The following is a 13,695-nucleotide window of genomic DNA, read 5'->3' on the forward strand; positions in this document are numbered from 1 at the left end:
GTAGTTAATAAAAGAGTAACTTTTATGTTTTTCACGTTACATAAATTTTTTTCAAGTGCACAGGGATACTGGGGGGGGAGGGAGAGAAAACTTTTTATCGGACCAATTCGTCATGAGGGAATGATTTAGGGCAATTGTTGTGAGTAATATTCTAGGGTCTTTAGAGTAAACCCGAGGTAAGTTGCAGATGGGTCCATCTGCAGCTACTTAATATAAAAGCGACTTTTTTTTTTTTACGTTAGTTTTTTTCATGTGCACAGGGATACGGGGGGAGGAGAAAACTTTTCATGGGACCAATTCGAAATGAGGGAATGATTTGGGACAATTGGTGTGAGTAATATTCTAAGGTCTTTGGAGTAAACACATGGTAACTTGCAGATGGTTTAATCTGCAGCTAGTTAATATAAAAGTGACTTTTATGTTTTTCACGTTACATCAATTTTTTTCACGTGCACAGGGATACAGGGGGAGGAGAAAACTTTTCACGGGGAGCAACTCGAAGCTTTTGACAGGGTGAAATGTGCCAGGTGTAAGATTGTAATGATTATGATAATGATGATTATGGCAGTTACGATAACAATAGCGTTCTGACTCACTTCGAGATCATTACGCGGTTTACGTATACACGCATCAAAAAGACAAATTTGGTTTGGCTGTTGTTATAAAAAAAAATTTAGCTGTATCAGTTGCAATACAAGGTGCTTTTATTCACTGACCCTTGAAGTCATGCCATAGAACCTTAACATACTATGACCGCATAAGTGACATAAGATTGTATTGGCGCACGAAAAATTGATTTTACTATTGAATCTGAAAAATCAGTCTTAGTTTAAAACCAAATTTCTGATAATAACCAAACTGCTGGAAATTTATTCAATTATATCCAGCAACTTTAACTACCAAATTCAATGTGGATTCATCACGATTTTATTTTAAAAGTAGATGTTTGTATTTCTGGAAATAATCATTTTGTCCCGCTCTAACGACAGATGGTACTTTCCAAATTGATTTCTACCAAAAGCTAAGGAAATCAAAGATTCTTTAAAGATAGAGACAAACAATTTTGGTTACCATGGAAACAAGGTCAAGTTCCAGATTTGTAGGAGATATTACTTTATCCTTACCCTACTTATCAAAGCCAATGCAAAGAGCCCTCAAGCGAACTTCTGATGGCATTAATGTCTAAAGTCAGGATAATTTTTAAGTTTTACAGAGAAGAAATATCTTTCAACGTATACATGCTGCTAATTACTTTGTCTAAAGATTATTTTTCTTTTAAGAAAGATTAGTGGCACCATTAACTATGCTATGGCATGTAACTGTCCTTGGTGATTGGACATAACCAGCTACAAGACAGTGTATACTGTAGCGTCTTCTTTTTCCAAATATGATACACATTTCATACCATGCGTACTTGCTCTGAGCAAATACGTCACAACCTTAGTTTAGTTGCTATTGGTAGGACAAAAAAACAGGTTTTACATAGGCTTCTCGTGATGTGTACATCGGAATCGCGCTTGCGCGAAGGCGAAGCATGAATCTTGGGTGGTTTTAAATGTGTTTCACTTTTTTTAACGGAGAGTATAGCCTTTGTTGATATTGTATTATCAACAATATCTGCAAGAGTTGGTTAGCTTATGCGACACAGACAAATCCTCCAGAGAGAACATTGCTTCATAACATCGCAAAGACTGTGACAGCCTAGAGACAAATCCTCCAAAGAGAACATTGCTTCATAGTGTCGCAAAGACTGTGACAGATGTTTTTGGAGCTTGTGGCACCAACCATAGAGAAGCTTTGTGGGTACGTAATCAACCCTGGTACAGTTGGACATAATATCTCCTTAGGCTTTTCGTGCAGTAATCTAGGATATTGATATTTCAAGTCAGGTGCGTGCCCACTGTATTTCAAATCATGTATTATTACTTGATGTCTGGTTATAAATTTGGGATCCTAGATGGAGGTAACATGGAAAAATCGAAAGCATAAAAAGAAGAATCATAGCATTGAATTATGTTGTTAGCTTTTATGTTAGGATTTTTTCATGTTGTTAATTTTAATCCCGGGTTGTTAATTTTAATCTGAGGTGGTTTCACGTCCATTGCCAGGTTTTGCATCATTACCTGATTACGATTTTGAGGCACACATGAATCTGACCATGTAACCACCTTTCTGACAGTGTCACAAGGGCGGATCCAGGATTTTTTTTCGGGGGGCGGGGGGTTACTAATTTTTGACTCAGTTTTAGACTAATTTTACTGATTTTTACCTATGTTTTACTGATTTTCGACTCAGTCAAAAATTTCGGGGGGGGGGGGGTTCAAACCCGGTAACCCCCCCCCCCTGGCTACGGCCTTGCAGTGTAACCAACTTTTGTTAAAAAAAAATCAGCAACTTTGGCCAAAACAGACATGCTCTATGTGATTCGGTAAAACCGCTTTAAAGAAATCGAAAAATATGCGATTCGACAAAGGAGAACTGCGAAATACAGGCAGGTAGATATGTCTCACAGCAATGTCAATTAGACCATTGGAAAGAGAATTTTTTACACAAGATATCATTTGTAACTCAGTTCTGACAAAAATTGTTATTTTTGGCAAAGCCACTTTCAGGCGACGAAATATTTTATACCCCAAAATTATCCTAGAAGAACGCTCCTCCTAGAACAGTAAAACATTCGGTCCATAGACTAGAGTTTTGTTATCGAACTGACAATCGTTTACAAGACAATTGTTATAAACTTTGACCCAGTCATACAACTAATCCACTCGATACGAATTACGAAACGCAGTCTTTGTTTCACCCACTCTTTACGCAGAAAAAAAGAGAAAAACTTTTCGATCAGAAATTGACCGAAGGTCATTTCCTGAAATATTGATCAAATGTATCGTTAACTGAATGAAAGAAGGTAATCTCACCTGAAGTTTCATAACTATCTGCTGAGCCTTTTCTAGTCGCTCTTTTGAAGCTTCGAGTTCTGATTGGCTGGTTTCTTTTTCTCTTGCTGCTTTCCCTAACTGTGACTGGAAAAATTCTATTCGTTCTTGTAAACGTTCAGCATCAGCAACCATTGTATCTTTTTCCTTTTGAAGTCGGCCAAGCAGTACCTACATAAAAAAAAAGGAGAATAAATAAAGTAAAACGTTATGGTATGTACTGGAATAAATATTTTGAGGTGTGAACCGTATTTTTGAGTGGAGGGGGAGTAAAAAACTAATTTTTAACAACATTGTTTGTCAATGTGAAAGGTGGCAGTGATGTCAAAATGCTCTGTCTGATACATTAAAAAACAACATTGAATGAAGATTATATAAAACTATCGATGACCAATCATAATGCACAAAACAACATAGCTAATGAAGGGGGGGGAAGGAAAAAAGCAATAAACACAAATGAACACTTAAACAACAAGAATAGAGCATTTAAAAAGTACTTTCAGTTTTTGAAAGTACTTATCCGCTTTTGAAATGTTCCTTTTATTCAGTGGACAGTATCTAGTAACGTCATATCTGGTCGATGCGGTGGCATTAAAAGTCCAATGAAGCAGGCGAAGCAGGTGCTTTGTATATGAATAAAATAAATTCTTATAGCTACTATATTAGCCCCCATGAAAAGCGGCCAAAATAGCGAATGAGCATGCAAACGTTGGACTACAAAAGCCTTGTACACAGAAGCTAGAACACGGCGGCTAAATTTAAATTTCATAGAAACTGGTGTGACATGGTTACCAAGAAACAAGCACACTGTTTTTACGCGGATTAAAACCTAGGACAGTTTTACTCTGTTTAACTTTAGCCGGATGTGCTCAAAATACTTAGATAATATACAAAATTATCTTCTAAACTAGTCCATATTTGACTAATGCTCAATATATAATCAGCATAATTTGCTAGGCATTCATCAATCCCCCTAAATAGATAAGTCATAATAGCTTTCTACTGCGGTTCAGCAATACTATGATTAAAAAGCAGTGGAGAGGTCAAAATGCCCTGTCTAGTACCTTTATTAATCGGGATAGTAGGAGTAAGTTCATTAATACCAGAAGAAGCAGAAATCTTAACTTTAGCATTCAGCTTTCTATACATATTACAAAAAGTCTTTGCAAGCTATCAGTAGAATATGGGCATGGATGTCAGAATCAAGCGCTCTTGAAAAATCCTGACCAGCAAAGAAAATCATTTCATCATTTCGATCAGCCTCCACCAATTAATTTACAATAAGATGATCCTCATAATCCTGGCCTTTCCTTTTTTTTTTTACCGACAGATGGTCCTGTGAATAGCATTCCGCCATAGTTTATTCCATAACCATTAGTTCAAACAATCTGGAAAGTACCGAGGACACATTGATTGGCCAAAACAAAGAGTACCGATCAGGAGACTTACCTTTTTAATGGACAGGGTCAATTACACTGGTCCGAAACAGGTCTGGCATAAATAAGTGATGCATAAATAGCATCAACACCACAGAAATCTTCTTACGTAGCTTCTTACTATATCAAGAATATGACTTAAACCATGGGATTTCAGCAAATTTGGGCCAGAAAGGATGCTAATTTTAGTGAAACAGGGAAGGATATGAACAATCTACTGAATCTTTTTATTCTAACCTATTCTAAACCAGTTCAACTGAGCATCATGCTTGTACGATTAATAAAATTTATATTAGATAATATTGGCGATATTTCGTGACTCCCTCTATCCTTGTTTTGAAAGTTTGTAACCACTTCATTAGCTCCTTTCCTTGCATTGGACTATAAACGTTAGATATAAATTGTCTTCCCTATTTGAAGCCAAGGTTGCAAAGTATCTTTAGCTTCAAATTCATGTTACTCATGGTAAGTCATAAATTTGAAGTTATAAAGTTTTTGAATTGACTAAAGAGGTCATATTTATCAGGCCCATATTTATTTCTAGCTAGGACCATTTTAAGAGTGACAATAGCTACTCTAATGCTGTCGTTAATTTAATTTTTGATCCAGATGATTTCCTGAGGTAGTTGAAAATGAGATGTTTATTGGTATACACAAGGGTGGGTGTAAGTGACTATAGTAATTACGGACCCATTTTACTTTCCTCTGTTTACAGTAGGTTTTTTCAGAAAATTATGCAATGGAGTTTCTAGGCCACTGGAGTTTCTTAAATAAAATATAAAAACAAACATAGTTAATGGTTCAATTTAGATTTTTTTTTTTGCATAGATCATACTTGTTTATCTTTGCTGAATTTCCTCTGCAGTTTTCCTGGTTCTGGTAAAATCCCAGGAATAGTATTTTTTGACATAAAAAAAAACATACGATTTCCTCTCATGCGAAATTTTTCTGTTAAAAAATTTACCAATAATTAAAAATCAAATAATTTTGGTTAATTTTCAATTAAAATAATTTGGGTTCAGATTGTCCATTTATTACAACTTTTTTTGTAGCTTTAAGCTGGTCAAGCTTAGCCTTGAGTGATTGGAAGTGCTGCTCATACAGTGAGCTCAAGATGTATGTAAAGGACATTATTAATCAGATTTTTTTTTCGATTTTTTTTTTTTTGAAAATTTACATATGACAAGGTACAGACTAATGGACGTGAAACCACGTCTCGGGTTAAAATTAACAACAAGGGATTAAAATTAACAACATACAACAATCGGCCATATCCACACAAACGGTTCCATTCTTCTCATAGATCGAAATAAAAGATATTCATAATATACCTTTTATTTAAATTGTATCAAGAATAATTGTATCTTTTTTATTATTATTTTGTCTTGACTTACTTGACTTAACGCTCTTGCTCAGCAGGGTCACCAGCGTAGAGTGAACTGGTTGACACTGCTGTCAGTCTTCTCCAAGCAGCCCTGTCCATGGCTGCTTTGTGCATATACCACAAATTATTTTGTGGTATATTATTATTTATTAATATTGTTATTAATTATTTTTCATAAATTATTATTAATTATGTGGTATATAAAATAATTATTATTTTGTGCATATACCAAAATAAGGAAAATATATTTATTTTCATCGTACTTCATTTTTTAGGATAGCAGAGCCCGGCGTTTCGAAAACTAAAGAAAATATTGCACATTATCGAAAGTTTGGAAAAAACAGAGCTAGCAAGATTTCTTGTAACCATCGTAATAGTTTCTTTATTTTTCTCTTTAGATTTTTTTTTCTTTTAAAGATAAAGAATACGGCATTTGATTTTAAAGTCCCGATCGGCAGGGCTAATCTCCGTTTCATGTCCCTTCAGACAGGAACAATGGAGGGGCAGTCATTTTATGCTTTCGCACACTTTTCCTGTTTATCTTCCCCAGATTGCTCAAGGTACCCATTTAGAGCTGAGTTGACTATGTCTAAGCTTAGAGAGCCACGTGACTGACCCAAGTCCAAAACAAATAGCCAGCAACAACAGGACTACAGTCCCTGTCCTCACGGATACAGGATTTCAAGTCTAGCGTGCTAACCACTCGGCTATGACGGCTGCTTCTTGATGTTTTTGTGTAATATGTGTACAATTTGGCCTCAATGTTTTTTGCCTTTTTTGTTATTTACGTGCCCTCTGGTATATCATGACTGGAGCCCTAAAGCTAATATCAAATCCAAAATATTTTTTTAATTGGCTTCTGGCGGCTCTTTCATTAATCTAATTGATCTTTCAAAAAATTGACAAAGAAAATCCTGTTTTTTTAATAGAAGTTTGTTAATGAATTCAGTTTATTAAATTTATGCCAGTTATGCATCTAACAGATAATAAATATTTAAATCTTTAGCCTTATCAGTAAAAACCCCTGGGTAAGAGGAATCGGGGCAGTCAAATCCAGTTTTAAACTTCAGTCGATTCAGAAATGTCTATGGCTTTTTCTTAGTTGGAGTAGTAAGAAACGAACCTCAGATAATTAGGCAAATAAGTAAGTCAAATATGGTACAAACAATGTTAGGCTTGGCACAACATTTGTTTGAAATTTTCAATTTTTCTTAGAATACCAAGGACATTAAAATAAAAGCACTTTGTCCCTCTGGACATGGGCACCCATAAGGGAGGAGCCAACACCCCCCCCCTGGCTGAATGAAGCTGCCTTATAATTTTTGTGTTTCCGTTTTGAGATTTCCACTATACAGCATTGGAAGTGGCAATTGGACTAGGTTAGCCCCCCCCCCTAAAATTCAGCTTATGGGTGCCCATGCCTCTGGACCATCCTAGGTCTATTCAGACACGAGGTTCTTAGGTTTTTTTTTAAAAGTTATGAAATTTTAGACAAGTATCACATTTTCGACTGTACTGCCTCATTAAAACTAATTAGATAAATTTGACTACATTTCTGTTCTTAAAAATTCAAAACATTTCGAACATTCTATTGATTCCCAAGTACAATAACACCTTCAAAGAAAAGCTGCACCTTCTTAAGCTGATTGGGGCAGTATATTTTTAGTTTATTTTTTACACAAGTTTCTTTTTTTTATTTTTGAGGGGAGGCAAGAGGGTTGTGTGAGATCCAGCATCAAATTTTTGGACGCCAGATACTACCAAAGACTGGATAATTGTAAATGGAGTAATTTTCATTAAAAATTAGATGCCCAATGTTTCTCAATTTTTAAGATATTTAACAGTTTGAAAATTTTCAATTAACAAATCTAAACAACAAGATTTTATTTCCATCCTGTTACAAATCACTAACGTAAAGGGACACCGAATACTTATTGTTGCCTATCAGAGATGGAAAAGTCTTAATATTTCTGATATTAGCAGCATACTTAATTCCTTCAGTAATGACTGCAGGGATATTGACTTTCGATAATTAAAAATGACAGGCGCGTGTTTTGCCCTGAAGAATCATTGTCTAAGATAATAAAGGTCGATCAAATAACCAGGCGTTTTTTATCCTGATGTATTATTTCTACAACCAAACAAAAAAAGGAGAAAAATATTAATCTGGTTTACATGGGATAACTAAAAAAAGAAAAACCCTTAACGTGAAAATAGTTAACGAAAATAGAAAAATTACGAGACTCTTGTTTGCCAACGTTTTAATTTTCGGGGGAGGGGGGCAAGAGGGTTGTGGGAGATCTTTAATAAAATTTCAAAGCAACAACATCCCAAGTAATTAGCAAAGAGCCATGCGCCTTCCATCGACTTATTATTCCTTCACCCCAGCAATTTCGTGTGGAAGAGGCGGTCGTAGAAACTTGACTCGGGGGTCGTTTAGTTAGAAATTGAGCCGTTCTAAAGATTCAAGAGGGCTCATTTTTGGTTTTAAAATTGATCTCTTCTTTTCATAAACAAAAATTGAAGATGTTTTTCAAGCTAGTTTTTGCTTGGCTAAAATTATTCCTCTTGAATAACTGTAAGAATATAATCACTTTCGAATTTCATATTTAGGGAGATCCGTGCCTGAAAAAAACATTTTAAACTCTTGCATCGTCCCTATTTTTGGGGAAAACAATTTTTCTTATTTTATCTTGTGTATTAGGGCCACTTTGACCCATGGACTTAAAATTATAAGTTTCAATCCAATCAGAAAAATGATTCTTTTCGGAACGATCGTAACACAAAACTAAAATTTGTAATGTACTTTAGGGTTCCCTCAGTCCAGAGACTTGATACTTACGATTTTAAGTATCAAGCCATTCAGAAAAAAATTGACCTTTAGTTGAACTCCTTCTTTGTGAGAGCCATTTTATTATTTTTCCTTCTGCCCTGGGGTCCCTTTGGCCAAAGGACTTCGAGTCAATTGGAAAAAATATTGTCTCGCTTGGGCCCAGGGAACGATCCAAGTTTTCGAGTCGAACGGGCACTAAAGATAAAATATTTCTCCCTCTTTCACGCAACACAACCTATCCGTAAGCAAATGACAATTTACGTAATTTAAGGCCCTTGATCGGGCTATGGGGCTCGTGTCATCCCTGGAGCATATTTGTCGGACCTTAGAACTATTTTGAACAAAATTGCTATCTCAAAACTTTGACTGAATATCCTGGGTGTTTGCGGGGGTCATTGTAGCTAAAAAGACGCGAAAGAAGGGGGCTGGTTGCCCTCCAATCACTTTTGAGCTTTAAAAAGGAAACTACAATTTTACACTTCCATTCAAAGCAGCCCCCAAGTCTCTTGAACTACCCTTTCTATACGAAGTAGCTGGGGTAAAAGAAAGCAACGAGGGAAAAACATAGCTGTTTACTATAGACAATGTAAGAATGTTGCTTCTGGAAGATCTGATCTTCACTGACACAATCCTTTTAAAGATTACCATTTCGACCGGCTTACACCCGTTTATTTTTGAAACAAATCTGTGAGAGAAAAAAAATTTCTTTTAAAAAGAAGGTCTCTTTCCAGGCCTATTTGGCACTGACCAATTCCCAGGCTCTGAAGAACCTGGTAAGCACAGTTTTATGAAATATCTAAAAATAGCAGATAATTGGAAAAAAGTGTAATTAGAAAGCTTAGCCTGCGTGTTTACTATGAAGACTGCGGGGCCCCTATGAGAATTAAGTAATATCCCAAAAAGTCAATTGAGAATTTTGCTTCCAAGTTTTGGAAACAAATCCTAGCATATTAGACAATAATAATTTACATACTTCTCATGCTTGGAAATCTTGGAAACGTTTCCAAGTTTGCCACAATCCAAAATTCGAGACTGAAATGTCAAGATCTTGGGAAAAGTATATCGGCAACCACGATTGACTATTTCAAGCTGATAAATGAGTCATTTTCTTCGGAAAAGTGATGTTAAAAATACTTTACACAGTTTTTTTTTCTCACTCTGAACAATCAGTCAATTTAGTGAATCTTATGAATCACCAGAATTGCCAATTTGGTCAATTGAAATGTAAGTCAATTGTAAAACTGGTAGTCCATGAAAGTGGCCACATTTAATAAAAAGTTCTGGACGCTCATACGACTGCTGTCAGAGATATTTTGAAAAATAGTTGCAGTTTAGCAAAATCAATCAATTTTTTTTTTAAGTTGTCTTTTTTTCTGGACTTGAAGATGTTTCCTACGTTTAAAACTTGGTTTTACATAACGAACACCTTAGTCATAGATACGTTTGGCAAACAGCCAAATCATTTCGAGGAGAATAAGTCAAAATATATTTTCAGATGGTAATCCCCTGAAAGAGAAAATCTTAGAATCAAATTTTCATATCTACCCTTGTTTACCCAGCTTTTATATTTACCCTGCTACACATATTTGACCTATCTTCGTACCAATCCTTTCGAATTAAGTTTTGAAAAATCAGCGAGCGCTGGAAGCAGACCAGGAAAGTCTGGGCTCATATGTAAAATCTGGAAATAACAGTTTATATGAGCAATTTATTGTTCATATACATAGCAGTTGAAGGCAAAAAAAAATTTTTGCAAATTATCTAGGTAGCAGAATTTTTACGTAAATTTATAAATTTCTCCGTCTTGAGAAGGTTCGCTGCAGTTTCTAAAAGAAGCGTTTAATTTCTTTATTGCTAGTTCAGCACGAAGGAATTTCTATTCAGGAGTTCCTGAATGGTCATTCAGGAGGCCCAGGAACAAGGTAAATTAAAATCATACAGTTCCTGGTAGCGAACTCTAAGTAATGAGCGACCCGGCTCAATAGTAACCGAAACTCTAAATTCAGAATTTTGATACCAAGTGAATCGTATAAATGTTTGTGTAGCTGAATAATGTGGCTTATTTTGTGAGGGAAATAACATTTTATTTAGGATTAATAATGTCAGATACTCCTTGTGCCGGATGTTTTCGAATATCTATTTTATCAGTTATTGCTGATTACTCTGAAACTTTTGTAAAACAAGCGAAATTTCTATAAATCACCGCTTTTTAGGAAATAAAATTCACTTGAGGACTTTAGGGGGGCACTGTTACTTATTTCTGGGAAATATGTTAGATACAGAATTTTGTATTTGTCACGACTATGTGTTAGTTTCAGCTTACTGGTATTGCTGTTATAAATTCATCTTATTATTCTTATCATCATATTGTTTTTATAATTTTTTTATATCAAAAGAATTGTATTTTTATTCTGATTCCATACATATATATATATATATATATATATATATATATATATATATATATATATATATATATATATATATATATATATATATATATAAGTAGATTGTATATATTGAATTCTATCGCGCCCCTAGGAATCTCCTTGTTATTCTATCGTGCCTCTACACCTTTTCAAAGAAAGTGAGTATCCTCTCACATGGCATTATACTTTGGGTAGACCATGTTCCATTCTGTGCTATTTGGGGTTATTGACTTACCAAGGCCAACCAGACAGGTTTCTGGGGTGTAGATTCTGGGGGGTTGGGGATATCCTGTGTGGGGGGTTTTATCTTTGTTATGTGGATTTTGTCTTGTTTGGTGGGTACAGGCGTGTTTAGTGGGTATAGTCAGGTTTGTTGGTTTTAGACTGGTTTTTTACGGATTGACTTCATATGTTAATATAGACATTTTTTAGAGGCATTATCGGGTTTGTTGTTTCGAAGAGAGTAAGTATTACGCTTTACTTTTTTGTTTTTGTTTTTTTTAAATCGGAAACTAGATATTTTCCAATTGCATATTTAGGAATCTTTTTGATTGACATTTTTGCAAAAAGGGATAAGGAATTCGCAAATTGGACACTATAAAAGATATTAATTAATGTTTTGAATAATAGGAGTGTGATTGATTTTAATTAGTGACTGGATTGTAAGAAGGTGGAGAAAAAAAGGATTAAACTGATTAGCAGTTAAGGTAACCCCGAACGGGTTGTTAACTCAGGTAATTTGTTATGAATTTGAAACAACTTCAGTCTATGAAAATGGCTAACGACGAAAGAATGACATTGTGAGTTGACCAATCTTTACCTCTCCGATATGGTCTGTATAATACACAAGTGATGTTTGAAAAGTATTGTCAATTTAAAATAGGGTGTAACGTTTTAGCATACTAAAAAGTTGATACTAAGAGAGATGTAGATGGTAAGAAAAGAATTTTAATAATGAAATTCAGAACTAACCTTAGAAATCCTTGCAAATCAAGTAGTAAGGTGTATGTGAGTGCGAACCATCAAGGATCATAAGCACCGACGACTCTAACCAGCAGAGACATCAACTCCCCAAAGGTCCCTTATCCCCAAACTCGAAGGGCGCCCCCTCCCTCCAACTTTTTGGCCCCCCCCCTTTTTTTTAACATGATATATTTTTTTTCAACTTTTTTTTAAATGTCTTCGAATCAGATGAAACAAACTCAGTAGTGTTTTGTCGTGGTTTACCTTGTCACAGTTACATTCTCTTAATTTTTCAAAGTTCATTTTGAATTTCTTTCATTGAAATGCAAGAGTTGAAATATTTCAGTAGTGTCTTGTTATGCTTTACCTTGTCACAGTTACATTCTCTTGATTTTTCAAAGTTCATTTTGGATTTCTTTTGTTGAAATGTAAGAGTTGGAATATTTCAGTAATGTTTTGTTGTGCTTTACCTTGTCACAGTTACATTCTCTTGATTTTTCAAAGTTCATTTTGTATTTCTTTCGTAAAATGCAAGAGTTGGAGTATTTCAGTAGTGTTTTGTCGTGCTTTACCTTGTCACAGTTACATTCTCTTGATTTTTCAAAGTTCATTTGGAATTTCTTTCGTTGAAATGCAACAGTTGAAATATTTTAGTATTGTCTCGTCATAGTATTCCGTAACAAACTTACGTTTTCTTAATTTTCATAAGTTCATTTTTGATTTCTTTCGTTGAAATGAAAGAGATGGAATTTTTCGGGAATGTTTTTTTATACTTTATATGAACACAAATACATGATAATGATTTTTCAAAGTTCATTTTGATTATATTTAGTTAAATTAAAGAGTTTGACTATTTCTGGAGTGTTTTTTTGTGGTTTACCTTGTCACTGTTACATTCTCTTCATTTTTCAATGTTCTTTTTGAATTTATTTCGTGAAATGCAAGAGTTTGAATATTTCAGTATTGTTTTGTCGTGGTTTACCTTGTCACAGTTACATTCTCTTGATTGTTTCAAAGCTTTTATGTTGGTTTTTATTTGTTGAAATGCAAGAGTTTGAATATTTTAGTAGTGTTTTGTTATGCTTTACGTTGTCACAGTTAAATTTTCTTGACTTTTGGAAGTTCATTTTGAATTTTTTTATTGAAATTCAAGAGTTGGAATATTTTAGTAGTGTTTTGTAGTGGTTTACCTTGTCACAGTTACATTCTCTTGATTTTTAAAAGTTAATTTTGGATTTCTTTCGTTGAACTTCAAGAGGTAGAATATTTCAGTAGGGTTTTGGCGTGGTTTACCTTGTCACATTTTAATTCTCTTGATTTTTAAAAGTTCATTTTTAATTTCTTTTGTTGAAATGCAGGATTTGGAATATATCAGTAGTGTATTGTTGTGCTTTACCTTGTCACAGTTACCTTCGCTTGATTTTTAAAAGTTCATTTTTAATTTCTTTAGTGGAATTCAAGGGTTGGAATATTTAAGTAGCTTTTTGTCGATGTTTAACTTTTTACATTTACATTCTCATCATTTTTCAAAGTCATTTTGGATTTTTTTCCTTGAAATGCAAGAGTAGGAATATTTCATTAGTGTTTTGTAGTGATTTACCTTATCACAGTTACATTCTCTTGATTTTTCAAAGTTCATTTTGAATTTCTTTCATTGAAATGCAAGAGTTGGAATATTTCAGTAGTGTTTTGTTATGCTTTACCTTGTCACAGT

The 13,695-nt window shown here is 34.4% G+C and overlaps 1 protein-coding gene across 4 annotated transcripts in view; it reads right to left on the reverse strand.

The window, feature by feature from the left end:
• Nucleotides 1–13,695, reverse strand: part of brp (ELKS/RAB6-interacting/CAST family member bruchpilot) — a 381,921-nt gene that overhangs the window by 131,902 nt on the left and 236,324 nt on the right. For all 4 annotated transcript variants that reach the window (XR_016143547.1, XM_089107019.1, XM_089107018.1 and 1 more), the window contains one exon: nucleotides 2,919–3,107. Coding sequence is in view for 3 of the 4 variants with exons in the window: in XM_089107019.1 (XP_088963145.1) it covers nucleotides 2,919–3,107 (189 nt within the window). In the remaining variant the exon portion in view is untranslated. The remainder of the gene's footprint in view (nucleotides 1–2,918; nucleotides 3,108–13,695) is intronic.

Source organism: Artemia sp. Qi Xiang Cuo, chromosome 21, assembly GCF_049724085.1.
Source record: "Artemia sp. Qi Xiang Cuo chromosome 21, ASM4972408v1, whole genome shotgun sequence".
NCBI lineage: Eukaryota > Metazoa > Arthropoda > Branchiopoda > Anostraca > Artemiidae > Artemia > Artemia sp. Qi Xiang Cuo.